Source organism: Aythya ferina (genome assembly GCF_964211825.1).
Source record: "Aythya ferina genome assembly, chromosome: 8".
Taxonomy (NCBI): Eukaryota; Metazoa; Chordata; class Aves; order Anseriformes; family Anatidae; genus Aythya; species Aythya ferina.
The window spans coordinates 26807000-26833983 of NC_140304.1; the positions used below are offsets into that span (position 1 = coordinate 26807000).

The 26984-nt window shown below is 36.4% G+C and overlaps 1 protein-coding gene across 1 annotated transcript in view; it reads right to left on the reverse strand.

Annotated features, from left to right (window-relative positions):
• The window catches only part of FAF1 (Fas associated factor 1), a 160376-nt gene that overhangs the window by 47615 nt on the left and 85777 nt on the right, over positions 1 to 26984 (reverse strand). The window contains exons 9-12 of the mRNA XM_084528394.1: positions 12061 to 12156; positions 10233 to 10359; positions 9228 to 9291; positions 8220 to 8301 (exon numbers count right to left, since the gene is read on the reverse strand). Coding sequence (XP_084384520.1) covers positions 8220 to 8301; positions 9228 to 9291; positions 10233 to 10359; positions 12061 to 12156 — 369 coding nt within the window. The remainder of the gene's footprint in view (positions 1 to 8219; positions 8302 to 9227; positions 9292 to 10232; positions 10360 to 12060; positions 12157 to 26984) is intronic.

A 26984-nucleotide genomic window follows, 5' to 3' on the forward strand; every position in this document is an offset into this window, starting at 1 on the left:
AAAAATACAGGAAAACTATAAGCTATTACAGGACAATGATCCTATATGAAATATTTAAGAAATTATAAACACCATTCAGAAACTTACAATGTTCTACTTGTTTCCTTAGACAATACAGTAAGAGGTATTTTCAGACTTTTAAATAAAAGTCATTTAAAATCTCTTCATTAGAACTAAGACTGAATGCTAGATACTGAGGTGCATTGATATAGCAAGACATGGGATGCAATTTTGAGACAAATTTGCTTTTTAAAAAACCTGTATGGCTATAACCTCAAATACTTGCTTTGGATAAAACCTAATGACTGTTTATAAAAAGAATAATACATTTGAACATTAGACTTTGGGAAAGGGATTAGTAATTTGCATTAATGTTTGACTAATTTAATTTAAATGTTCTTCAGAACCAAGTACACATGTGCCAGAAAGGGCCATTAATAAGCCCAACATGCAGAGATCCATATAAGTGCAGGCAACAATGTTGACTGAAACTAAACTTGAAAATCCAGGGCACTAATGCACAATATCAAGCAATAAGACAGCATTTCTGTGGTGATATTTAATTTAAAAAGAAGAAAGAGGCAGGGGAAGATCAGGCACTGTCTGTTTTTGAGGATCAGCCATTCTGCATTTCAAAGCGTCGATCCCTGCAATATCCAGGTTACTGTGCTAGAATCTCGACTATTATATAGCACTTGTAAGAGAGGGAGGGCAAAGATGTGTTTACTCAGTGATTAGGGCCTTAGAATAAGCCTCTAGCTCCTAGAGAGACAGCTCACCACTTATTCATTTGGACCAATTCACAAAGCCTAGAAAGATTAAACATCCATGCTGAGAAGACAAGCGAATGCAGACGGTGAAAAAGAAATAAAAATTCTTTAAAAACTCTGAGATGACTTCATTATTTTTTCCACAAGGAAACTTTAGGAAAGTGTTTAGTTAGAGAAAAACCCACATTGACCTCTCTCTAAACCCTTAATCTTTCCTTTGTGGTGGCACTGCTTTGTGGTAAGCGGATGGCTTTGCTCTCCTCTTTTCACGGGGAGCGAGTAGAAAAAAAAGGCTCTTGAGAAACACTTTTAGTTCCAAAGAAACAACCCCATGAAACTGTTAAATATGAGATTCCATACAACTGAATGTTTCAAAATATGTACAGTTTTAGGCTTAAAGATTTACAGACAAATTTTAGTAAACAAAACAGGCACACACACAATAGATGTTTACATTGAGCTGCTTTACAAGTGAATGTAATTTTTGTTGCATCATCAAATCTTGCTAGGCAAAGACTAAGCACCATATATGCAGACTATATTTGTGTCTGCCAGTTTGTCCAAAATATTAAGGCTGGGCATAGGCATGTTGCAAGAACAATGAAAAGTGGTAACAGGACAAAGTGCTGAAACATCATTTTGAAAAATCCTTATAGAAGGCAAGAATATTTTTTGCTTGGAAAAATGTGCTATTGCAAAAGGCTTGAAGCTGTTTTGGGGGGTGAGGGGAGTTTTGTTATTATTATTATTATCATTATTATTATTAACACGTGGTAGTATATATTGTAAGAAGTGTTTTTTTTTTTATTATTTCTAGACTTTTGAAAAAAATCAGAGTAAATTCTAGGATTCTATGATGACTAATACGGGGAATTTTTTAGTCAATACAAATAAAATAGGCTTACTAAACTCTTGAACAGTCTTGACTTTCATAAAAGAAGACTATTAATGCAACAATAGTCTGTTCTGTGTTGGATGTCTCAAAAACATAATGATTTCAGGGTTATATACTTAGCACAAAATTTTAACCAAGAAAAAAAACAATGAGAAGAACTTTTGTTAGTCCCCAGGTACGGCATACTGAAAAGGTTCTAAGTACTGAATATCTATCTGATGGGCTTCTAAGAATTTAAGCCATCTAGGGATGTATTTTTCAGAGGATGTTGATGATGAAAACCACACAGTCATGTACTAGAATTTTCAGAAGGGGACAGGATTTACAGACATGATGAATCTAAGTCTCCTCATTATCAGCAACACTTAAGGTCCTAAATGCTTTAGCTCTAAGCTCCAGGTTACATTTTATTTAACGGAAAATGGGACATCAGGAAGAGGCACTAACCATTTTCTGCATCTGATTTATCTAAATACTTTAAAAGAAGAAAACACATCCAGATCTCAAGCATTTTTTTCTAGAACTTCTGTTGCCATCAGACTGTGCACAAGATGCAGTTGGCCTTGCCCCTGCTCCTGTGCCCCACACCCACCACCATGTAATTTGCTGGGAAGTGCTGCAGCCCCTTCCTGCCTGATTTTGATCTGTTGATGGAACATGTGAGGCATGTGGCACCCTGGAAAGAAACACAGGCTGTAGAGGGACACTGAAATGAAGGCCAAGTTGTCCCTGTGGCAGAATGAAACACGTATCTTCATGAGATTGAGAGACTAATTGGATCATCGCTGAGAGAGTAATGCATTATCAAAGCTTCTCAGCCAGTTCCTAAAACATGAGGAACTTTCAGATAGCACAGAAGAATATGAATATGAAAAGCAATAAAGTCATAAGGGTTGCAAAACCACAGACCTGGATGTCTATTTCTGAATCTCAGCTTTACAAGTTCAAGTAATGATTGAGACAAAAACGTTCACTACATAACTTGTGCTAGAGACTTGAATGTTCTTTCAAGTTGGTAGGCTAATGATCTTCATTCTTCCTCCAGGTTTTACATAGTAAAAGCTAATTTAAAGGAACAAAGGGACACTTTTGCACATCTTTAAGCCTTTGATGTGTACAATCTGATCCACCTATCTAAAGTGATCCTGGAGATCATATGATCAACTTCCTTGAGCAAAACTACTTTATCATGTGCAGTCTTTTTTCCTAAGCAGAATGTAAACCCTCTGCAACACACCAAGGTGATATGCATTAGTATTTATTCCACTTTGAAAAAGGATCAAAGCAGGAATAGGGCAGACAGAGATTCATAGGAAGCCTTTCCTGTATATTACAAATAACAGAACAGAACCTGCTAAAGATAAGCGAATTCCCCTTGCACCAGTCAAAAGAAAGGACACAGATACCAAAGACATAAACAAGGGGCAGTAACCAGCTTCTAGCGCTGTAGAAAAAGATCTGAATTGGATCCTGTAAGATCCTAAGTGAGACTGAGATGATCCCTGATCATCAGGAGATGAATCTCCTGATCTGGTCTTTTGTATTATACATGGCATAGGGCATCTCTAAATTAGTTCCAACGTTAATTATTTTACATATTTCAGTAAAACCTTCAGTGAAAGAGAATCCAGACGAAACAGGAAAAGCTGTTCAAATGGTTAACCACTCTCCCATGTGAAGGTGTGCTTTATTTTAAGTTTGATTTCAAATACTTTCATGTTCCAGCTATTTGATCCTATTATACTGTTGTATCTCTATTTCAATCAATTGAACTTGTAGTGATATCTTACATAGTGCAACAAATAACCAGTAATTAAAACCAAACTCAGATAAGCTTCAAAAGAGGAGAAAATGCTGAGTGTGGCAGACAATTTCAGTAAACTTTCAGTGTTTAGTATCAAGTACAGAGACCGTTGAAGATACATCCATACCCAAGACTAACCTTTCCCATATGAATGATGAAGCAGAATAAAGGGTGTGTAGGGACACGATGAGACTACTGAGTTGATATGTTGTAGCAAAAATTTCTAAATGGTAATTATCTATTTCAAAATCAATTTAAGGATGTAAGTACAGAACTGCCAACAAATACATCAGGCAAGACTGGAAAGTAAATGTAGTTGACTAACTGGAAATGTAGTTGGCTTAACTGGAATTTATGTACTGAAATCTATGATACTGCAGCTGCTTTACTGGGTACCTAGATTTACACTTCTCTAGCTGTCCTCTACAACCAGACTGGGTAGACTGGCATTCAGGTTATTGACTCCAAATTATAATCTGTTAAGTAGTCACTTAACCTCTAAGACTCCCACGCAGCTCAACTGAAAAATAATTTTCAAAGCACACCTACCACATGCCATACACTCAAGCCCCTCATAAATCATAGCAGGAGTGATTTGATTTGATTTGATTTGAAATGTGCCCAGAGTCAAAGTAAAAGGTGGTGGTGAAGCTGTACTCCACATTGCTCCACAGTATTTAGGGAACATACACAAGAATACATTCAATCCCACCTCCTGCATGACAGAACTCCTTTCCCTCCCTGGCCACCTGCCTAGACTTTCCTCTAATCAGTAATTACCCACTGTTCTAGAACAGGTCCCTTCTTCACCCATATGCCAAACTTACTACACTTTGCAGAAACTCATTCATTGGGCCTAAGAAGGTATTGGCCAGGGAGAATCTTTCATCTAGGAAAGAAAAGATGACAAGGGCTAAACCAAAAAGCTGTCCTATAGCCATTGCACTCAGTGTAGTCTTTAACAGTCTTGTTCAATTTTCCCACAGGCTGGTGCATCCTTGGCATAGACTACCTCAGGAGAGGGTACTTCAAGGACCCAAAAGGTCATTATGAACTGAATTAGCTGGAATAATAATGAAGCACAGTTTTCTGCATTATGCAGATAAAAATTATACAACAGAAAACCCTGTATGAAGGAATACTAAAGCTTCCACCAGAAAAGAAAAACAGGAAAAAAAAAAAAAAAAAAAAAAAAAAAGGTTTTATTTGATCATGCTAAATCACAGAAAGAGCATACTTTCTTCTAGGTATTCAGGAAATTAAGTACCCATATGTGAAAGCAATGGTTTTGCCAGGAAATAGAACCTAAAAGACAGAATTCAGAGAGAACAACATGGCTCATTTTCAGCATGCAGGAGTATATATTGAGGTGACAATACCAATCTGTGCTAAGAGAGATGTTTCACATATTTATTAGAAGTCAGTGGACAGAAAGGTTGAGAGAGGAGCAGCAGGTGATCTGACAGAGGTATAAAAACATAAGAGCAACTGAAAAGGTAAAGCAGATGCCTTTATCCTTTTCTCATAATAAAAGAGTAGCAACCACCTGTAAGATAAAAAGGTAAACAAACTCAAATAAAAGAAAATACTCTAGTATTATTCAAGGAAATAGCTTACAGAAATTCAATATAGAGATTAAGCAATACCACCCTAAGTTAGGATAAACCCCCTGATGTTTCAGAGCATAAGGCACCCATAAACTGCATTCAGTTGGAAAGAAACCTCCTGCAAACATCTTGTTTAAAAATGTGCATTATAAGATTTCATCTCTGGCATCTGTTCTAGCTATTTTTACAATGGTGCTTGAGCAAGAGTAAGCTTGTTCTTCATAAACTAGTATGATAGCAAAATGTTTCTTTCAAATGGGCACAATAAATAGAGAAATAATTTCACAAAATAAGTTATTTTAATAGATCTTTGTCCTTCGTTCCCTTCCTGACCCAATTACAAATTAATAATGAAAATATTTTCTTGTGTTACAAAGTAAGCCTTAGAAATTAACACAGAATGCTCTGAACCATCATGCTGCAAGAGGTAATTGGGGATTTCGTTCACAAGGACCAAGGACATCAGTTGTTAAAGGCAAAACTCTGTATCTTGGCTTGTCTATATCTGCATTTTTGTGTAAGAGGTATGTATACTTTTTAAACCAGAGCTATATTTGACCTCAACCCATCTCTCTGCCTAGAACTGGCATTGTCATGGTAGCACTTGCTCTTAAGCAAGATACCCATCATTTGTGTTAACCTTAACTCTAATGACTCAAAGTAAAGAGCTATGATAAAAACCTAAACAAAATACAGGTAAACAGACAAACACCTAACCTTTCTAAAAGGTGTTTAAAAGGTGTTTCAAATAACATTTTCTTATGCAGCTATGAATTAACTTCATTTCCAATGAATGAAAAAAAAAAGATTTAACAGAAAAACATTTATTTTCTGTAAAAGAAATATATCTATTTTTAAAATATATGTTCTGACATATATTTTATATGTTAAAATCTGTGTTTAAAATATATGTTCTGACATAAATTGATTTTCTTAAAATAACCCAAACTAAAGTGTTTCTGAAAAAAGGCTTCAAGTTCATATGTAACGGGCTATTTTGGAAGGAGAAAGTATCCACTATACAGATTAAAAACACAGCTGATGGCTGTCTAACTGGACCTGAACTGTAGAGTGCACCTTCTGCTCTGGACAGCATTGAGATTTTGTCAAGAAAAGGCTAAGATCTCTGAGCACTCTTGCTGCCAAGTGCTCTCAAATTAAATCAGTTTGAAGTGGTTTTCATTAAGATGGATTGAGTGTGGCATCGTGAGAAACACTCTATCAAATGTAGTGTTTTACTTAGTGATTAAGTATATACCAGTTGATGAAGCTACCCAAATCCTTCGTAATCCCACCACTCCAATAAACATTTAATGAGTATATAAGTTCAAAAAGCCTAGCAGAGGATTTAAACCTTCAATCTTGTTTTTATTTACTCTTGGAACTCAATTTCTCACTTCAAGTGAAGAATGCTGGTGCCTGAAGCTCATCTGTTGCCCTGGTAAAATTAAGTGCCCTCCATAGTATAAATTAGAAGACAGACAGTCAGGTTGCAGTTTTCTGTTAAGCTTTTTCCTTATACTGATATGCTTATTCAACTATTTTATGAAATGAAGTTACAAAAATATAAAATAATGTATCCCTTTCCTCACTTAGGAATTCTGGGAGGTGGTTCTGAAAAAACTTGTTTGTAACAAGGAAAACATAATAAAAATAAATGGCTTCTATCCCTTATCATACCTTTGCTTTACATCAGAATGTTATAATCAAAACAATGACATTTCACAGGGTAGTTGGGAGGCATAACAGCTTCTAAAAATTATGGTAATTTTTCCAAAAAATATTTAAAGGAAGAAGTCATAAAAATAACACTTTTCTTAATTGTATTACTTTATCCTGATGTAGATCTAGTCCAAATACATCAAAAAATATTAGAAATGCAAGGTCATGTGGATTTCAGATGTGCCATGCAAGTAGTATATGAAGTACCTGGAGTATTAAAAAAACAAAACAACTGTCCTGCATTAGTATCAGATTTAGAGGTATAAAACTGTATTTATGAAAGCTCCTAATGGGCTCTCTTCCATTACAGTGATGGTGTCAACCATTTCTGATGAAATGACATAGTGAACTTTTTAACACAAAAACTTTTCAAGTTGACTTCATCATTTTATTTCTTTGAAACACATACTGTTCCACTTGAATGAGCTATAAATTTATACTTTGCCAGTGAATTATTCTGTGTACATTTATGCCCTGAAATCCATATACAGTCATAAAATATTCACTAAATTTAGAGTGTAAGAAAATTGTGTCCACAACATGTCAAGTTAGCATTCACTTAAGCTACACAGTGTAGATTCATAGCATACTGATCATAACATCCTCTAGCACAACATAGCTATTCCTTCCAATATGAATAACTACAGGAAGCCACAAAATTCTTCATTTTAAAATTAAATATCTATTGAGACAACCAAAAATAAATTTAAACAGCATAACTTTGTTTGTGTTTCAGCTTTGTCTATGATTGATTACGCAAGGCTTTGGGTTTCTCCTTAGTGAATTCAAGTCACCAGAACTTAAATAAACTATTCCCATTCTAATTTTATTAAAATACTGATTTTACAACTGTGCACGGAATAACAGAAACTTGAGATGTCTGGTTGGATGGACAGAAAACCTAAATAACCAAACTTTAGTACTGGAATTTACTTGGCAGATAAAGGCTGTACAAATGAAGAAAAAAAAAAGAAAGAACGAATGAAAGAAAGAAAGGACTGTATTTCAGACACCTTTAAATATAAATTTACAATTTCATTAGCCATCCTTCAAAGGAGTTACCAACATGCAATGTTGAACTTGTCAACCAAGAGATTCCCAGCCAGTGTTAAGTAGGGCTAGGACACGATTATTTCAGGAAGAAAAGGGAGGAGAATTAAAAAAAAAAAGAGAGAGAGAAAAAAACCTGCCCCCATAGTTACCAATCACTACAGGACTTAAAAGTACAGCCTGAATAATTAGAAAGCATGAGTTATTCAATGTAATTTCAACAACATTAAGGGTAAGCATTTTGGTCAATGAACCATATAATTATTCACAAATAATATACATAACTCCAAAATATAGTTTACCTTTTTAAACAGTGATAAAACGTGCAGCAATTTCCATTTTTCCCCTAAATTAAATGAAGTAACACTTACATCTCTAGCTTTCCCATAGAAGGCTTCTTGAAAAGCAGCCTCTAATGATCCAATAAAATAAACAGGATGGCAGTCACCATATCTATTTGAGATAAAAATTTCAATTAAAAAAAAAATACTAAAGTAGTAATTTCATTATTCTACCTCTTCATGTATGCTGTTAATAAAACACATTGGCTAAACACTTAAAAGATAAAGTATTACATTTCTAAATGTTCCTTTAAAGCAAATCTGTCCCCCAGCGTTCAAAAGCTTAAAGTAACTAATTGCTACATTACAAATTTTACCATAAAAACTTTTTACAAACATAGACACCTTAATTTCTAAATATATATATTTTTCAATAATAACATATTTCTTCCTTTTACTATATTTTTAAAGGTTAACTAAAGTGTATTCTTGTATTACACACGAATGCATTTCATTTATATACAAAAAGTACATTTCCTTATACAGGGGTGAAAACAGAAGGCACGTAAACTTTGCATTAGTTTGTAGTACATTATGCAGCTTCTACCTTTCTGATTAAATGAGGTAAGCGTTTAACAGTGTAAGATCCAGTGGTATGAAGTTAAACAAAAAGCAGCATTTTATTTTTAAAAAGCAATGATTGATCCAACCATTTCATTTTTGTGAAAGCTCTTATTGCAACTCTGTATATATTCTTCTATATTAATCAACTTCAGCCTTTTTGTTCCTGAATACCAAATTAAAATTAGTATACATAATCAGATTCTTTATCATTCTTCTGGACTCCTACATAATTAACGATATTAATTAGTAGCAAATTAAATAACGCAAGAATCTGTTACTCTAAAATGGACTGAGAAATATGCTATTTCAGAAATAGATCTAACAAAGTTAAGCTTAAAGTAAATTAGATAAGGATGCCTAAATGAGTATCCTTATAAAAGAAAATATGTACATTTGGTTTATTTTTATTTTCATTATTTACTAAATTTAACTTAGTTTTTAACAGGAATTGCACAGTTGTAAGGCTGAGCTTACCTTGAAGAAAACTCTGCTGTAAATTGTAATAAGGCATCTCCTTCATTTTCAGCATTTTCTGGCACTAAAAAAAAATAAAATAAATTAAATACAACCTTATGGAAACAGATTTTAATATGCGCATTCACTTTGCTTCATGGATTTTTTATGTTTACAGCTTACTGAAGTGGTTACCAAGAGACCATATAAATTTCATGAAAGACTACGAACCTTTGGAAAGACATGGAATTTCCAGACACACTCATGAATATATTCAGGCTTTCCAAACAGTAAAATCCTCAGGTCCAGTGTAATGTGATATATCACTTGTTCAGAGTTAACACTCTGGACTTATATTAATATATTAAAATGAAAGGACTGGCTTGAAAGGCTTGACCCACAATATTTCTAGTTACTTTTTTTAGTAGTATTATTATTTTAAACTTCCTAAACATAATGTTAAAAAGTTTCACATGCCATCACGGTGACATAACTTTGCTGTCAAAAACTTTTAAGGTAATAATAACATCAAGGCTAGCCTAAAAAAATAGAGTATATATCGAATAGCACATAGGAAGTAATTGACTGTTCCTGCTTGATTCTTTTCATAATTCAAGGACAAATAATCACTAAGAAACTTGTTAAATGTATATACCTCAAAATATTTATCACCACAAGATGCTAAAACTAAAATCTGTAGAATTTTCAAAACAGGAAAATCTAGGTTTCTACAAGTACATTCAGTTACAGATCACCATTTCTCAGCATTAAATCACCCTCCTTCAACTATAACCTAAAATCATGGGGTTACGAAGAAGCTTCCTCCATGGGAAGATGTGTTCATTGTTCTCAGTTACGTTTCCAGTACTCTTATTTAACACACCCATCATACACGAGACTCAAACAATTCTAATGGTCCTATAGAAAAATTTTCCTGTTTTTTTCTGTGCAGACTCGTCATACCTCGCTGCATCCACTAGTGCTTTATTACTACCAGTTAATTGTCAATTAGCTTTCAACTCTTACTCATTGGCGATTTCCTCAAGGCAGATGATGCTACTCCAAACATTTCTCCATCATCAACTCCAAACTCTGTAGCATCTTCAAAATCATCTCCATCACTGTCACTAACCATATGAACATCGGTGCATTGCTATTTAGAAACAAAAAACAAAATCCACCATAAACCTCTATTACAGCCATCATCTTCAGTGACATACAAAATACATGCTGAAAAATACTTACGCATTTTTTAAGAAAATACTTGGTATATTGCATTTTATTTTACTATTTTGTACAGCTTTATCAGGTTACTTTTTACAAATAAGATCTAATTTTTACCAGAATTATTGCTGACAGAGCATTATGTGACAAAAAGCATTATTTAAATAACTAAAGATTTGGATCTGCATCCACAGAATTGAGCAAAGTTGAGCAAATTTTATCTAAAGTTAATTTTCTTTTCCATCTAAGGGTACTATGGGTGGTGTAACTGAATTAGAGTGAGAAAAGCCACAAAATCTACCACTAAGTTCCAATATCTAGATGTGATCTACTTCAGCTATACTTTTATAGTGGGGGACTGTCCTCAGAAGGCTACCTATCTATCTTACTGCAATCCCTTCCATATAAATTCAGAATCCATGCTCCTAACTTGGCACAACAGACTACTGCATGTTGAATGACAGGCTGATTTCTTTGGCATAACACAAAGGAGAAAAATCAATATTTTTACACAAGAAGCTAAGGTCCCATCTGTGCCGCCAAACTCCCACTGTCGGGTGTTTTGGACTGCATGTCCTCTGAAATATGTAACAGCTCAGAAAGCCTTATTTTTAACTATTCAATGTTAACTTGTGTTTATACTGACTTGTCTTCAAGAACAACTTTTCCAGCTTCACTTGACCTGCAACTTACGGTGACAGTGCACTATAGAAAATTTACACGAATCCCTAAAGGTGCAACACAGTATGTCATGGCTCCAAACGACCATGACAGGAACAAAGAGCTCAAACCATGCCAGATCTCTCCCTACAATAGCTACACATACCAAAACAGTTCAAATAAGAACACTTACTGAATTAACTAGTCAACAACAAAATTCTATGAAGTGGGCAAACTCAATCAGATCATTATGAAAGAATAAAATAAAGAAGCACAATTAAATAGCTATGGTGGCAGATCTCAGAAGAGAACTATAACTACCTATTTGACCTGCTAAATGGTTTAGGTATAGCTAGAACCACATTGTCTGACCATCCTCTAACCTTAAAAAAACGTCCAACAGACTATATATCCTATATCCAGGCCTGCACCCTGACCATACCTCGCCGCTACACCTTGCCAACTCAACTTATCTAAGTAATTGAAATATGTTCTTTTTGTGCAGCAAGATAAACCATACATATTACAGTTTTCTAACTGAAATGGTAAGAAGTGTGTGGGAAGTGAGAAACTGCTTTTATATTGATTTAATTTTTGAGGAAAGACAAAAGCACTGGAAATTTTAATACAAGCTATTAATAATTGGAAACAATGAAAGGTGACTTTATACAATCTGAAAACATCTCTTTCCGTTAGTATTTTAAAATATTTCAACCTTCTGTTTAATTTGGAATATTTTCCAACGCTTACTGCAGCTTGCTTACTTTGTTCTTCCTCTTTTTCTTCAATGATTTGATTACCCACTTCCTTACTTCGTCACAGTTATGTGTTACAGGAATTGTGAACAGATTCTTTCATTAACATGCAATTCTGCTGATGTATTTGACAATAGAAAGAACAGTAATCATGGCAAAATGAGCTTTCCCTGCTTCTTTCTAGAGTTTATCTTGTTAAATGAAGATGTTCTTACCTCCTCTGACTGTTCCCTCGTTTGTACAGGTGAAGATCTTCTTCCAACTGTAAGTCGATGGCAAGGAAAAGTCAGTCCCGATACAGCTAGAGTCATCTACAAAAAAAGCAATGATCATTTTTTAAAGCCATAGTCTCAATTGAGAGGTCTTTTTTCTTTTTTTTTATTTTTTTTTTAAGATTGCTTTGAGATTCATATTAACAACTTCATTGCAGAAGTGCAAATTAATTATACAAATATTAAGTATGAAGCCTGGAAAACTAAAATGATTCCTTACATAAAAACATTCAAAGAAACTACAGCCATTATTGCACAGTGACTGCAGATATATAACAGTATCTTCTGTTAGGTGCACAGTGCTAAGACTTATTTTCACCTGAAGATGAAGCTGCTATATCAAATTTTAGGATTTGGAGGATTTTGTTGCTGTTCTTACATTAGCTATATAGAGTCTTCAGGAACAGTTGTATGACCAGCAGATAAAGATGCTTTTGGGGGAAAAAATAAAAAAAAAAAAAAAAGATGACTGTAGATACTTTTACATTTTATAGCGGAATAGTTTTAAAGGTATGTATGCACAAAGACTCAAAACAAAACAAACTTCAAACTCAAAACCATCTTCAACTGTTATTTTTTCCTAAATCAGAACTGAACTCTGAACCGTTACAAGTAATTTCTCTTGTTTTAAGCTGGACAAGAACAGAATCTTTCAAAGTTGAATAAAAAGATGTATTGATTTGACTCTGTTTTGTTTAGGCTAACTTTTCAAATTGCTGTTTAAATTTGTAATTTTTACTAGCCATCTTATCAGAGTTACTTGTTTTGTTTTCATATTAAGACTATATTAATATCTTCCTTCGCTAGCCTAAAAATAAAAAAAAAGTGTTATGCCTTGAGGAACTACGTGTAGTTCACTTTTCCTTCCTAACCAATAAGCAAATGTTAACATAAAAATGACAGGCAATGATACAACAAATTAAAGACAGTTAAGCCATTAAAAAACAAAAACAAAAACAAACAAACAAACAAACAAACAAACAAAAAAAAACACAAAAACACAAAACACCAATTTGATTAACTGGAAAACAATTTTTTGTCAGAAGTTGTAAGAGACTGTCACAATGGCTATTCAAAATGCATTTCATCTTCGTCTTGATCACAAATAAGGTCAGAGGCTCATGCGATATATCTAATATAAATAAGGGCACACACAAACCCAGCAATTTTGGTGAAATTACAGTGAGCACAGGCCCAATAAACGTTCATTAATCAGTATCAACAGAAACAGTACTTTTACCTACTGCTGTATGCCTAAATCTAAACTTTTTAAAATCAAGGAGACACCAAATAGAAAAAAGCTAGCATCATTTCAAAGACAAACTGATCAGATGCCTGCAAGCACCTAATCAGGTCTGAAGACCTGACTGTACACTGCATTTAAAACTGTACTTAACGTGACTACAAGTAAGAATAGCCTACTTCTCTACCAACAGAACCGCCTGTGCTACTCTTGTCCTTTAGAGCACCCTCCACACGTCTCTTTACGCAGCCTAAGCATGTACACAGCCTGCTGCCCTCTCCTGGAAAGCCTATCTATCCTTTCTCCAAGTGAGCCTGATGACCAGAACGAATCTTCAGAAGCTGCTAAGCCCAATCTTGATAGCATGTGGGGTAAATTTACAGCACTGATAGCTCTTAAATGAATACAGCTCATTCATTTTGGGAACAAATCCAATTATTTGCAGAATCTGAACCCGACAAAATATTCGATTCTGTCTTAGTGACTTGTAGGCAGTTTGGGCTTTGTGTTCAAAGTATTGTTTCTAGCTAATGGGTCCTTCAGAAGAAACACCTAGAGGACAGGAGAAGATCCTCTAGATCGTCCAAAAATTATTACTACTGAGGGGGGACAGAATGAGCCACTTAGAGTGGCTCAGGACGACAGCACCCTCCTAATTAGACTGTAAAAACCTTAAGGTAAATTAAATTTCAATCATCCTTAGCAAAAACCCAAGAATAAATCATAAGCCTTAAATTTCATTTACTGCCATGAGCACCGAAGATACCCCATTTATTTTTTATACATAATTCAGAATGACTTTATCACTTGTCTGCTAGAACTCACAAAGATTTAATTTGCAGCAGGTTGAAGCGGGCTGATTAAGCAGGCTGGTTACCAAATGAATGTTAACCTGTCTGAACTAGCCTACTGTCACATTCTCATAGCGAGGTTAAACAGAAGTTTAGCTGCATAAAAAGCCCAGCTATCATCTTAAAGGAAGTGAGTAATAATACTCGGGAGCAAATGAAATATTGAAGATGACATACAGGTCAAGTCCAATTACCTATGAAACTCCTGTGACAAGAGCCTAAGAACTGTATTCGCTGCGATAATCCCCCAGTTTAATTAGCATTTTTATAAGTCGTAAATAATAAACAAAACCTGACTGTTATAAAACTTGAAACTTTGCCCTACGGTTCCCACACTGTCTGAAATCCTGGTAAAACACACGCACGCACACTAACCACACACAGCCTGCAGTTCCCTAACAGCATCAAATAGCCTGACAGATGCCTGGAAAGGCTCCTGGTATCTTTTACATGCACATTAAAGGAAGAGTGGTAAGATCAAGCAAGCAGTTATTGTGCTGCTTCATCACTTGGCCCAATAGCAGGGTGTTGCAATTCTAATTTGCAACCCTATATTATAGTGTCAAAGCTTCTCTCAAAAATGAGCTAACAGCAGAAGGGGTTCAACATCAGAGCACATTTCATCCTACTCCCCAGACAGTTGCTGGAATGTTGTTGTTGGTTTTTTTTGTGAACATTTGTGTGAGAAATGGCCCTCTCCTTTGACTTTGAGAAGTTTATGCAAAGCAAAGGCTAGGGAAAAGAGAAGCTCTGCCTTTCATTTCTAAAGTAATCTACCAGCAGGAACATTTCTCCAGAACTGAGTTATCTTTCTTCCGAGATAAAGGAGACAGTCCTCTCTCAAGAGAGACTCTTGCACCAGAAAGTTTAATCTTTATTTTGGAAATTATAAAAACATCAATATTAAGCAAAAGATTACTTTTCAGGCAGCTCAGTCCAGTGCCACAGATAGTAAACCTCAAATATTTGAGTGCAGGCCACTTGGGAGCATCTGCTGAAGTGTCTCAGGGGCTAGAAATGTTTAGGCATCAGGCTGCTCTTGGAGTGATTTTTCTTTCTAAATACTGCATCTGCTTACTCCCAGACAAGGTTGCAGTACGTTAGATGTAAGAACTGCTGTGTCGCATTCATCTTCCCAGGAGGGTGGACATGATCTTCTACCAATTCCAAAACAGAAAATGCTGGTTTGTTGCCTCAGTACCTGATCTCCAGTATTCTCAACCCATGAAGCCGTTTTGTGATAAAACTCAAAACATGGTAAATTTTTTCAGTGTTTTCTTTTTCCACATGAAAACCACCTCTGTACGAGCATGGTAGCTTGAACCAGATGGCTTTTGTGCGCACAAGAATAGACACTGGAAGATACATACACAGGACTCTTAGGACTAGTAGATACAGATTATGGAACAAATACGACATTAAAGCAGAAATAAATACTGTTATTCCATTTTTCTAAGCACCAGATATACACACACACAAAGGCCTACTGCAAAGATCTCCCATTTGACAGGTCCATGAGGTGGAGAAAGAATCTGAGTGAAAAGCAAGATCTCTTGTCCAGCACCGGGTATACAGCGCTCATACTTGCTGAAAGTTTAGAAAATCACCCTTTTGGCCTCCTTTAGTTTCTAAATGAGGAGGAAATAAGATTGAAGCCTCAAAAACATTTCAGAGATATTTGCAATAGGATAATCCTTTCAGGAGACAGCACAGATATTAGTGTGCTGCTGGTACACAAACAGGTAATGGCACAACCTGGACTAACGTGCACACAAGGATACCTGAAATAATATTTTAAGTACTCAAAGAAAGACTGCTACCAAATGTTAAAATTCATGCTTTATAACGCTAAGACACTATATTTATTTGTAAATGTTCAGTGTAAGGTGATTTGTATTTTAATTGCCAGCATCAATAACTGGGGGATAAAGTCAAGCGACATCTTTTCTGATTTGAACACAGAGGACTCTTTGCCAAGAACTTTCCAGACCTGGGAGTATTTGCCAAGTCCAGAGAGTTTGAAGTCTGGGTGCTTTAAACAATAGGTTATTCCTCCTGTTAGAAAGCATCATTTTTATGTAGAAAAATTTTCATTCTAGAAATATGCTCTCAAACAACCAAAAGACCATTTTTTTTAATCAAATATTTCATGATACAAATATGTCTGCAGCTGCATCAGGAAGAGAAATCACTCACAGCATGCAAATCCAGAGTGCTGCCTTCACAAGCCCAGAAAAAAATAGAAAAATTGCAAGTCTATAATCTTACAAGCTTGCAATCTTCTAAAAGAGCTTGCTGGTACGACTTAATTCCCACTCTTGCAGATTTTTGAAATTACAAAGGAAGGAGCAAACTCAGATCCTTGTACCACTCCAGGGATATTTAACGAAGACATTTAAGGTCTGAGAAAGATAAATAGTAGCACGAACACGAGGCAATGACACCGGCAGAGAACTGCAGCTGCCAGGCACCCGCTTCTACTTGTTAATCTTTGGTGGCTTCGCTACGTTCTCACATACTGAATCTGCTAAGCTTGAAAGTAAGCTGATGACTTTTAGCTCATAAAAACCAGAGAACTGCTGATACAAAAATTATAAGCTCCGTTACTGAATAAGGAAAGTAGTAATTGGATTTGACAAATGTGCTCCTCCTCAAACCCAGCCGTACAGTGATCAAGAAAAACAGCACTTCAAAAAAGCTTTAATTGCAACCGTATCTAATGAAGAAAGGAAGAAGGCAAGCTCTAGGAGCTTTCTAATACCTTGCAGAAGGTACATAGAGATCCAAAGTGGCCAGCTTAAACTGTTCTGTAAAGAACTGGATCTTCTTCCTCGTCCTCAGCTATTACAGTCATTTTGGAAACCCTGTTTACTCCCACATAAATACACGTACAGGTCTCTCTAGCAATCCGGTAATCTGAATAAAGCCCTGAGAATGGCTCTTCTTGTCAGCTGCCTGGATGAAAGCAGGACTTGCTTAAAAAAAAAATTATGGTAGGAAAACAGACAAGCCCCCGAAGCACAGCGTTTACCGACATATCTATTAGCCCTGTAATTGTCTTCTTGGTGCTTATCATCGTAAAGCATGTCACCTCCAGAAGGGCAACATGGGCAAAGACCAGCGAAATCTCTGACAAGAGTCCAGGATCTTTAGCAGGTTCTTTTAGGAAGAAACACTGAAAACAAGCAACTGTAAGCAATAATGTTTAAGTCAAGTAGGAACATTGATTTATTTTGTCCTCTTTGTTAAGTATTTGATTGCTACAAGAGCAGTCACAAGAGTGACTGCTACAAGAGCAGTGAGCTTTTTTTTTTGATTTTTTGAGTTCTACATTTATATTAAAATCCAGCAGAAGTCATAACAAGAAATGTTATTTCTGTATTATTTGACTGCTATGAATCAGTCAAATCATTCAGCTAGCAATACTTCAAATGCAGAATTATTTCTGGCTGTCTAGGATCTGCTTCAACAGAGAACTAAATGGGGGAATTTTCCAAGAAAGCATGGTTTCCTCCTGAGGTGAAGGAAAATAATCCATGTTTTTGGCCTTTAATACTCAGAGATAAGGAAAGCAAACAAAATTCTGGTGTACAAAAAAAGCATGTTTTCCAATACTTGACTCTCCTTCATAAATCGTGCAGAAAAAAGAAAAGACTAATTCTCAGTCCTACTTAAGGTCAGCTTGTAGTATATTAGACAAAAGGAATTAAAGTCTTAAAAAGCTGCCATTCAGTTCTAGCATCCTGAAATGGCCTGCTGAAATTAGGGTTGCAGCTTACCAGCTGCACTCGCTAGCACAGCTGGATGGAAGAAGCCACAGAAAGAAACCTTCCCAAAGGTGTCACTCCATGTGTGATTGCCAAGAAGGTGCATCCTCTCTAATGCATCCTTTCCAACTCTATGATGGGAACAGGTAGAATCAAAACTCGCTTATATTGAAATGTGGTTTTTTGTTTTGTTTTTTTTTGTTTGTTTGTTTGTTTGTTTGTTTTTAGCATACAAAGCACATAATTATGCCTTTCATTTTTTTTGTAATCTCAAGGAGTTAAAGAACACTGAGATTACCTAATCCCAAATCTTCCAGTCTAGCATCTCTAACTTCTGTTTGTGGTAACTTTCCTAATTAGCCCAGGACGATGAGGCACCAGAGCCAGCCATCTGCCTTCCTGTAAGGCAACACCTTCAGAGCACCACATCCACTCGATTCCAGAATTTCACCTAATGTTCTCGGTACTGATACTAATTCTAGTGAAAACTGGGAATGCCTGTTTTCCCCTTGTTGAGCAAGAGGAAAATCAAACCCACATATTATCTGTTTGTTCTGCAGCTAAATCTGTTAGCATGCATTGTACTACAGAGCTCTAGCTAGATAACCAAGTCATTGGATGCAGTAGAGCTGTTATCTCAGTATCCACTGGAGAATATTGTATGCCTTTGCTGTTACCATTATACAACCAGCACGTTGCTTAATAAGTGAAAGATTATCTCCAGAAAAATATGCCAAAATATTGTTATTCACTCTGTGAAAGAAAATTTTGATAGAGATTATACAAACATCTTGAAACCCAGAGGCATTTCTTTTGCTCTGGAAACAGCAGCAGCATGCAGCAATGGTCAGAGTATTATTAAACGCATTCTGAAGTCATTGCAATATATTTTTATATATTTTTAATTAAGAATAGAAGAAGCTTGTGCTAAGCTTGAACAGTCAGGATCTTTGAAATAGAGCTGTTTTAACAGGGGGAATTCTATCACAGCTGCGAACCTCTAATCACCCTTGATAATTATATACCAGCTCAGCAACTTAAAAGACATTTGTGGCCACTATTTGGTGCTTTGGCCGTAACTACCTTGTCAGTAATAGCTAGCTGTGTTTTTGTGCTAGAAACAAACAAATGGAGAAATGATATCCCCAAAGGAATATTTATAAATCAAGAGGTCATCAGCTGAACAAGAACTCATCTTAGAAGCTGTATATCAGGCTGTAGGACATATGTGGAAATTTATAATACATACATCACACAAGAAATTCTTAATCAGAAGTGAATGCACTGTTGCCTATAGACTGAAACCTAACCCTGATTCAAATACTTCATGTGACAGCACTTTCACTGTGCTCATAATGCGAGATGCTTATTTTTTTTCATCTACTGGTTTACTCACTGATACATAGCTAATGTATAAAGAAACAAACATGAACAAGTACATTTCATAACACACCATGCTCAGTCATTCAAAATAACCTAGAGCAGATGCCCACAGCAAAACTCTCAATGACTGGCAGGAATCTTTACTGTGAATATTTCACTTCCATATAATTTGATTATTCTTGTTGGAGTAATTACTATAATGCTTTCCCCCCCATCAGGTAAGAGATGGGGTAAGGATAGAGGGGTGAGGAAGAAGCTTTGTCAAGCAATTCAGTTCTCATATTAAGCTTACTATATCTGTCTGTTTTTATTATTATTATTATTATTATTAGTGTAAGCTAATTCCCTGAGTATGGTAAGTGTCAGTGACACTACATTTTCTTCCGTGTTTTCTTAAAGCTAGGGAAAAAGCCTGGTCATTTTGGAAGACAACTATATGAACAAAAAGCTTGAGAAAGAACATTGCTCTGCTAGATTTTCTTGGCTGAATAGCATGGCTCCCGTAAAGAAGCCACACATCCAGTTTCAGTTCATTCACTGTCCTTTCAGCCAGGGCAGGTAAAACTGTAATAAGTGAGAAATTCTCTGGCTTCTTGGTCTAGACAGACAGACTTCTGTTTAGATGTCTGCAAGGCATGTTCATCATTGATAATCTTGATTGGCAGATCTCAGACGAATTCAAACAAATTCATTTTTCCCAGCCAAAAAAGATGCCATCTCTCTCTCTTGATAAATTCTCTCTCATCAGATAAATTAATTTCCCTGTTCAAAAAGATTATCACACTAACCGTGCAGAAAGGAAAATCAGAATAAAATACCTTTTCTGCAGGGCTACATGAAGGCAGAGACCTATGCCTCAGCCCTGAGGTCTTTAAGTCAGAATCTCAGTGACTCAGGGAATTGCAGACCTCTTCAACCTAACTTAACTCCCTGGAAAGACAAATTATAAAGCAATCTATTTGATATGCTTGGAAAATAAGTTATTCTTCTTTTTGCTCACCATTGGAGCAAGACTGGTCAGGCTGCTCCACAGTTGAGGTTGCTGCTCCAAGTTCACTAGCTTTTCCATTTGTCATTTCTCTTTTGCAACCTATCTTCTCTGAGATTATAGAAAGTAATAATTTGATATACAAGCAAAACCTAAAGAAAGAAGTATTTGTGTGGTGAAAGGGAGACAGTATTTAATGTGGCATGTTGGAAAATCAATGTGAAGAGTGAAGGGAGGAAAGTCAAGAAAATGATGGCAGTGGAAGTGGTGCGTTGATGCTTGAAATCTAAGAGCTGGCAGTTTTTCCACTACATAAACAGTTTAAGAAAATAATGGTTTCTAAATACAGCCAGCACAGCCCCTGAATATGAATATTGAAGGAAGGGGAAGCAGGAGTGTAGCAACTCCTTGGCAGCTTCTTGGGTTTCTCCAGAGATCATTAGATGGCTCCATGGTCCAACCCTTGTTGGAGATCCAAATACAGAGGTGAAGCCAAACCGTTCAGGAAAGAGGTGGCAGACTCACAACAACTCATGCTTTTTCTAAGGATACTCAGGATCTGATCGTTTCAAGATAAACGACGCTCCGACACAGCAGCTCCTTCATATGCTCTTGCCACAGGTCTAGCTCTCCAAGCATTATTACCAATGCGTGGGCAGCCCGTGCTCAAACAAACTCTCACAAAATGCCTTGGGAACAAACAGGTGCTCAGCACTTACCAACCTACCACTTAGCACTGCTTAAGTACACATTAAATAAACTATCCTGTTCTCAGTGCATGAAGTCAAAATTGATATATGATTTAAGAATTCATGCACAACCACATTTAAGACTTTAAGGAATTAAAGGTTTTCTATGAACTGGTTTTCTCAGAGTTATAAGTATGCTTTCGTTAGTAACAACAGACAGTAAAATCACTTCTGTACAAGCTGAAGTACACGCTGTATACATAAAACAAGTGTACTCCCACCAACAAGCAACTATTCCCCTTTAAAATGAAGCCACATTACAATTAAGAAAGTCTATCAAATGTGATTGTGTTTTTTTTTGAATTGTTTTTGAAATCTGCAGAAATGAGGCCCGTTTGTACTGGGAGATTAATTACAAGGCTCAGAGATTTACCATACAGAACTGAAGAGCGCAGACCGGCCTATACTGGTCACCAAGACATTGCTATTCAAGTTTAGTACATAATTAAAAAAATCAACTAACAAAAGCTTTCTACCAGGTAAACCCTTATCCCTCCTCGAACAACAATAAGAAGTGGGTGTAATTCTAGGTTAGCCACTTCATCTTTTGACATCAAATAGCATTAGCTGGGAAAAACAGTCAAGTTTGCTCTAGGTTTGTTTGTTTTACAAAAGTATTGTACAAATATTAAAATGAACAGAAGTGTTTAAAAATTTGACAGCCCTTGAAATTAACTTCCTCTGGAAAATAACTTCATTTTCATTAAGCATCTTCAATAAAAAAAAAAAAAATCTTGACAGGTAGTCAACGTTTCATTTTAAACACTAACTGGATGAAAAAAATCTCGAGGGTGGAGTGTGTTCAGGTTATAAATCAGCAATGCTTGTTTTAACTCCTCACAAAGTGTTGTTGAGATAATTACTGCTGACAGCTTTATTCAAGGTTCATTTCACTTTTTCTACTATTTTTCCCCTGTTAGAAGTTCAGCAGGGCCCATGGGAAGATCCACCCCTCACACCTGTTAGGTTTCTTCATGTTACTGAGGCCAGTTTGGACATGTCACTTCAAATTAGCATTGTACCAGTGCGCTGTGACAATTACTTATCGCAGGTTTAACTTTAAAAAAAAGTTTCTAATCCAGCCACAAGAACAGTGTCAGAGTACGTAATTTAAACCTGTCAACACAGGTTGCAGGAAACCCATTCCAAGGATTTCAGCGATATTCCCATGGTGTGTATTTGAACTCCAGTGAAGACTAAAATCACAAAGGAATGCTGCAGGGTTAAAACGCTGAGCCCAAAAGTTAAACAAGATCTGAACTGAAAACAGAGTCCCAAATTAAATTCAAAAGATTTAACAAATTCCTTAGATGAGTATTAAGAGACTGCTAGGCTTAATTTTCCCAGCATATTCTGCAGTTTATTCCAAGGGCTGTACATTAAAAATACAACTCTTATTCCTTATTCCACACCACGTAGGCTCAATGCTGGGTGATCTGCAGGAGATGTGCTGAAGGCAGCAGCACAGTAAAGATGCTCTGGGATCGATTGTGGGGACACAGCACGGGGGTGGGAGTGCAGACGTGGCTGGCGAAGAACCCACGGCACGCTGAACGGGACAGTTTTGTCTTTCAGGAGAGACACCAGATGAGGGATGCTGAATCCACAGCAACAACCAGGACAAAGCAAACTTCACAAAACCCTATTGAGAGTTTCTGTACAAGCTTGAGAAAAAATTATGTCTGGTCCTCTGAGAACACCCAGCCCTGGTACGCTGGTTGCACACACATGCCAATTTCTGCTACGGTTAATCATTAGTCGAATTACTGTGAAGTTTATCACTCTCATTTGCCAGCCAAATGAATGAGAAAGCGATCCCTGGTTTTGATTGTTTCCCATTTCATTAAGCCTAGTTAGGCAAGTTAGGAACTAAAGCAGAAGGACAGATACTGTAGTACTTCACTTTGGTTCAAACCACAAATATGGTTAAAGGAAACAAAAGGGAAATAATATTTACTTGAACAACAGACTCTAATAAGAGAGAGATATATGTGAGAGATTGAAATAAATACCCACGATCACTTACAGAGTTCATTCTTCTTCTTAGACAAAAACTGTAAATATTAAAAAGGATGAAAAATCTGCCAAGCCATTTGCAGCTATTTGAAACACAGGGTAACAGAATTAAATAAACGCTGAAAGACCTGGAACACAGTTAAGTATGGACCATGAGGCTAATTGTGGATCTTGAGTTAATTACTTTCCACTGATACGTTTTCTCAATGGTCTTTTACATCAGATTTTTCTTCCCTCACTCTGAACCCCAAGGCAATTCAGCGTGCTAGCCTCCAAACTCTGGGTGATTCATTGTGTACTTCTGCCTTAGGATTTTTAGTTCACGCAGAGAAAGCCAGGCTTTCACATCAAGTTGATGTTAATGTGCGCTGACAAAGCAACAGTAAAGGAGCTTCATGTTTGTCACAACGTGCACTCTTTAATTTAGTAATTGCTTTATACTGATATGCAAATAATGACACATTTCCCAAATTTCCAGTTTCTTGGCAATGCTTTCACTAATTACTCAGTGGTTAAAACTTATGCATATGAATTGCTTAAGTGAGTTTATTAATAAGTACACCTGGGTGAATTGATGTATAAAACACACGCCCGGGAACAAGTCATAACTCATTGTACGTTCCCAAATGTCTCAGGGACCAAAAATTAAATATTCTTTCACCAAAACAAGAGCTATTAAGACTAATAGTGTGTTATTCATAGATTCATTTGGATTCTCAAATCTTTCCAAAGCTAGAGGGAGACTCTCTAGCCAAATGAGAGGAGGATTAAAGTATACAAGAGAAGGAATCTCGAGGAAAAAGGATGAGAATCCCTCTAGTACCTGAAAATGTGGGAAAGCATCTGCATCCACTGGTCCATCAGTTCTCTGAGGACCATCACATACTCTGCACTCTGGTTATAGTATTCAGTGATACTGCTTACTCTTCTTTTTGATACCCTCATGTTGACTTTGCAAAATTTAGCTACAAGTACTGGACATGGATGTAGACTGAAAACAACTGAAAACAAACAAACAAACAAACAAACAAACAAACAAAAACACTAAACAGAGTTAACCTGCCTTAGACTCATAGAGTGGCTTGGGTAGGAAGGGACCTTAAAACCTTAAAAATCATCCAGTTCCCCATTACCACGGGCAGGGACACCTCCCAACAGCCCAGGTTGCGCAAAGCCCCATCCAGCCTGGCCTTGAACACCTCCAGAGATGGGGCTTCCACAGCTTCTCTGGGCAACCTCATCCAGTGCCTCACCATCCTCTAAGTAAAGAATCTCTTCCTTGTATCTAACCTAAAGCTACCCTCTTTTAGTTTAGAACTGTTACCCCTTGTCCTATCATTACATCCTGTTAAAAAGAGTCTGTCCCCGTCTTTCCTTTAAGTATGGAACGGCCTCTGTAAGGTCTCCCCAGAGCCTTCTCCTCTCGATGCTGAACAACCCCAACTCACTCTTCCTGTGTTTCCTATCCTCAAAGTTCTTCACATTGTAAGGGTTGAAAAGTAATTAAAGTGCAAACATTGTCCTGCTTCATTTGCTTCTGCGTTGAAGTGAAGTGCCTGCTAGGTTTCTGATATTTTCAGTAACTAGGTAATTGCCATAGAAGACAGAATAACAGTACTGTTTATTCTAAGTCTGATAACAAATAGCTTTTATTTATTTATTTATTTGGCTATTCAAAAGAGACATAAAAAGTGCTAAACAGATTTTTAAGGTAAGAAAAAAAAATGTAAAAATGGAATAATAAGCAACAGTATAAACAAAAAATCAATTTGATTCATCCAAATCACATTTTGCCTACAGATATTCACAGATACATCTTGGGAACTGCTTTGCATTCACAAAGGGTATCAGCCAAATACTTGGCACGTTTCTGGTCTATGGTGGGATGCCATTTACTTCACAGCACTGTACAATGATTTGGATGGCAAACAGAAGAGTGCCTGGGTATGTTTCCAGCACTATATAATTCCTTGGCACAGCTGAAGCAGTTGTGCTAGCAACACTGCTTCCAACCAATGGTTCAAACCCTGACAAGCTTTTTATGCTACCTCTTCTTCCTGGCTATCAGTGTTCAAGGAATTGGATTTTCGCAGTGTTAGCCTTTTGAAAACATGGTGTTATTGACTTCTAAAAATGAACCTTTGAAAGGATGTTTGTTTCTTATTTTGTTTCCTTTACCTGGAATGTATGAGGCATTTAACTCCTTAAATCGGCAGAATTAGAAGCACCAAGTATAAATCCTCCTCAAGTAAAGAAAAGAGGTTCAAACCTAGCAACACTAGCATATTAAATAGTAATAATTTTCGACAGTACTGTAGTATTCATAAGTGATAAGTCAGTGGGTTGGTGTGGTTGTAGCTAAGCAAAATGCATTAGTTTAATTCGTTCATTTGCTGTGTGATTGTGCTTGGTTGATGTATTAATAGTTTCAAGTGTGACAAGCAAAAGATTAAGAACAAATAACTAAATAAATTTAAGCATATATAAAGCGTCTCTATTCACAGACCTCTTAGAACTTGACAAATATGAATCGTTCCCAACATTTTGAATTGATTTCTCTTAGCCATCTTGTTATAATGAAAGTGGCCAATTCCTACTGAAATCCAGCTGAGGCCTGCTTTCTGCTTTTTGACTTTTATGCAAGTCCAACATTAAATCTCAGGCCTTTGCTTAGAAACGAGAAGACCCAAGTACAACAGTTTATTGAATGTTGTAAGGAAATCTGCAGAGCTACAGATCTCTCTGTGGTCTATGCTTTGACCATTGGGCAGAAACTATGTTTAGAAAAGGAACTCAGTCCTGTAACTGCCATTGGAAACAGCTCTTCTCTTGCTTGGTAGAAAAGTCATCTGTTTAAAATAGGTTTACCAACTAACACTTCTTGGTTCCAAGTTTTATCAATGATTCATTGGACTTTAAAAATATATTCACAATAGAGGACCAGATTATCTCCATTTCATGCATTAAAAACTTATAAATGTAATAATTTAACATTATTTAAATATCACTTTTGTTAAAGGAAATGTTTGAGTCTACTATAACAGACTGCAAAGAGCTGGAACAAGTTGTAGCAATAATATTCTCACTTATATACCAAATAATAAAATGATGATATGCTGAGCCCACTCACCATTTGACTTAAACTCTGCTCACAGAGTCCCAAACACCCTCAATCTATTGCAGTGGATTTTCATGGATCTTCTAGCGAAGCTCGGCTCTGCTCAGACAGTGGAGTTTCATTACAAAAGAAATCAGCACCACTGTGATAATCCTCCAGGAATAATGCAATTACCACTTATCAAACAGGTGTCTGCTGTATTCCAAGGAGATTATCACTTCCTATTCTGCTCTCTGAGAGTGCAGAACAAAAGAGAAGCTGCTACTATTAAATGACTGAGGAGAAAAGGAGTCTTTGATAATAGCTCGTGCTAGCTTCTCTCAGCAGGATATGAAGTAAATGTAGTCCTTCTGTAACTTCTTGCCACCACAATGAATATTTTAGTCTCTGTAAGGTGAGTTGGAGCACCTAAATAAGACCCCTCCTGTTAATTGAATCTAAGGAATATCGTTCTCTCTCTGAGTACTATGAGAACCTCAGCACCTACTACCTTATGCCAAGCTGTTTTTTGTAAACACTCCTGAAAGAGGAACTGTGCCTGCTCAAGCACAGCCAGGCTGCAGGGTGGCCCCATCAAACCCACTGTCATTCAGAGAAGTTCCTCCCACAATACAGCCAGGGTTTGATGAAGAAGGCAGCTCCAGAATGTAGGACCAAAAGCATGAAGAACTAAATTTATTCTTTTAAAGAATAACTGTGATAGAGTCTTATATTAAACTTTTGTTGAGTGTAAATGGATTTTTAACACATTT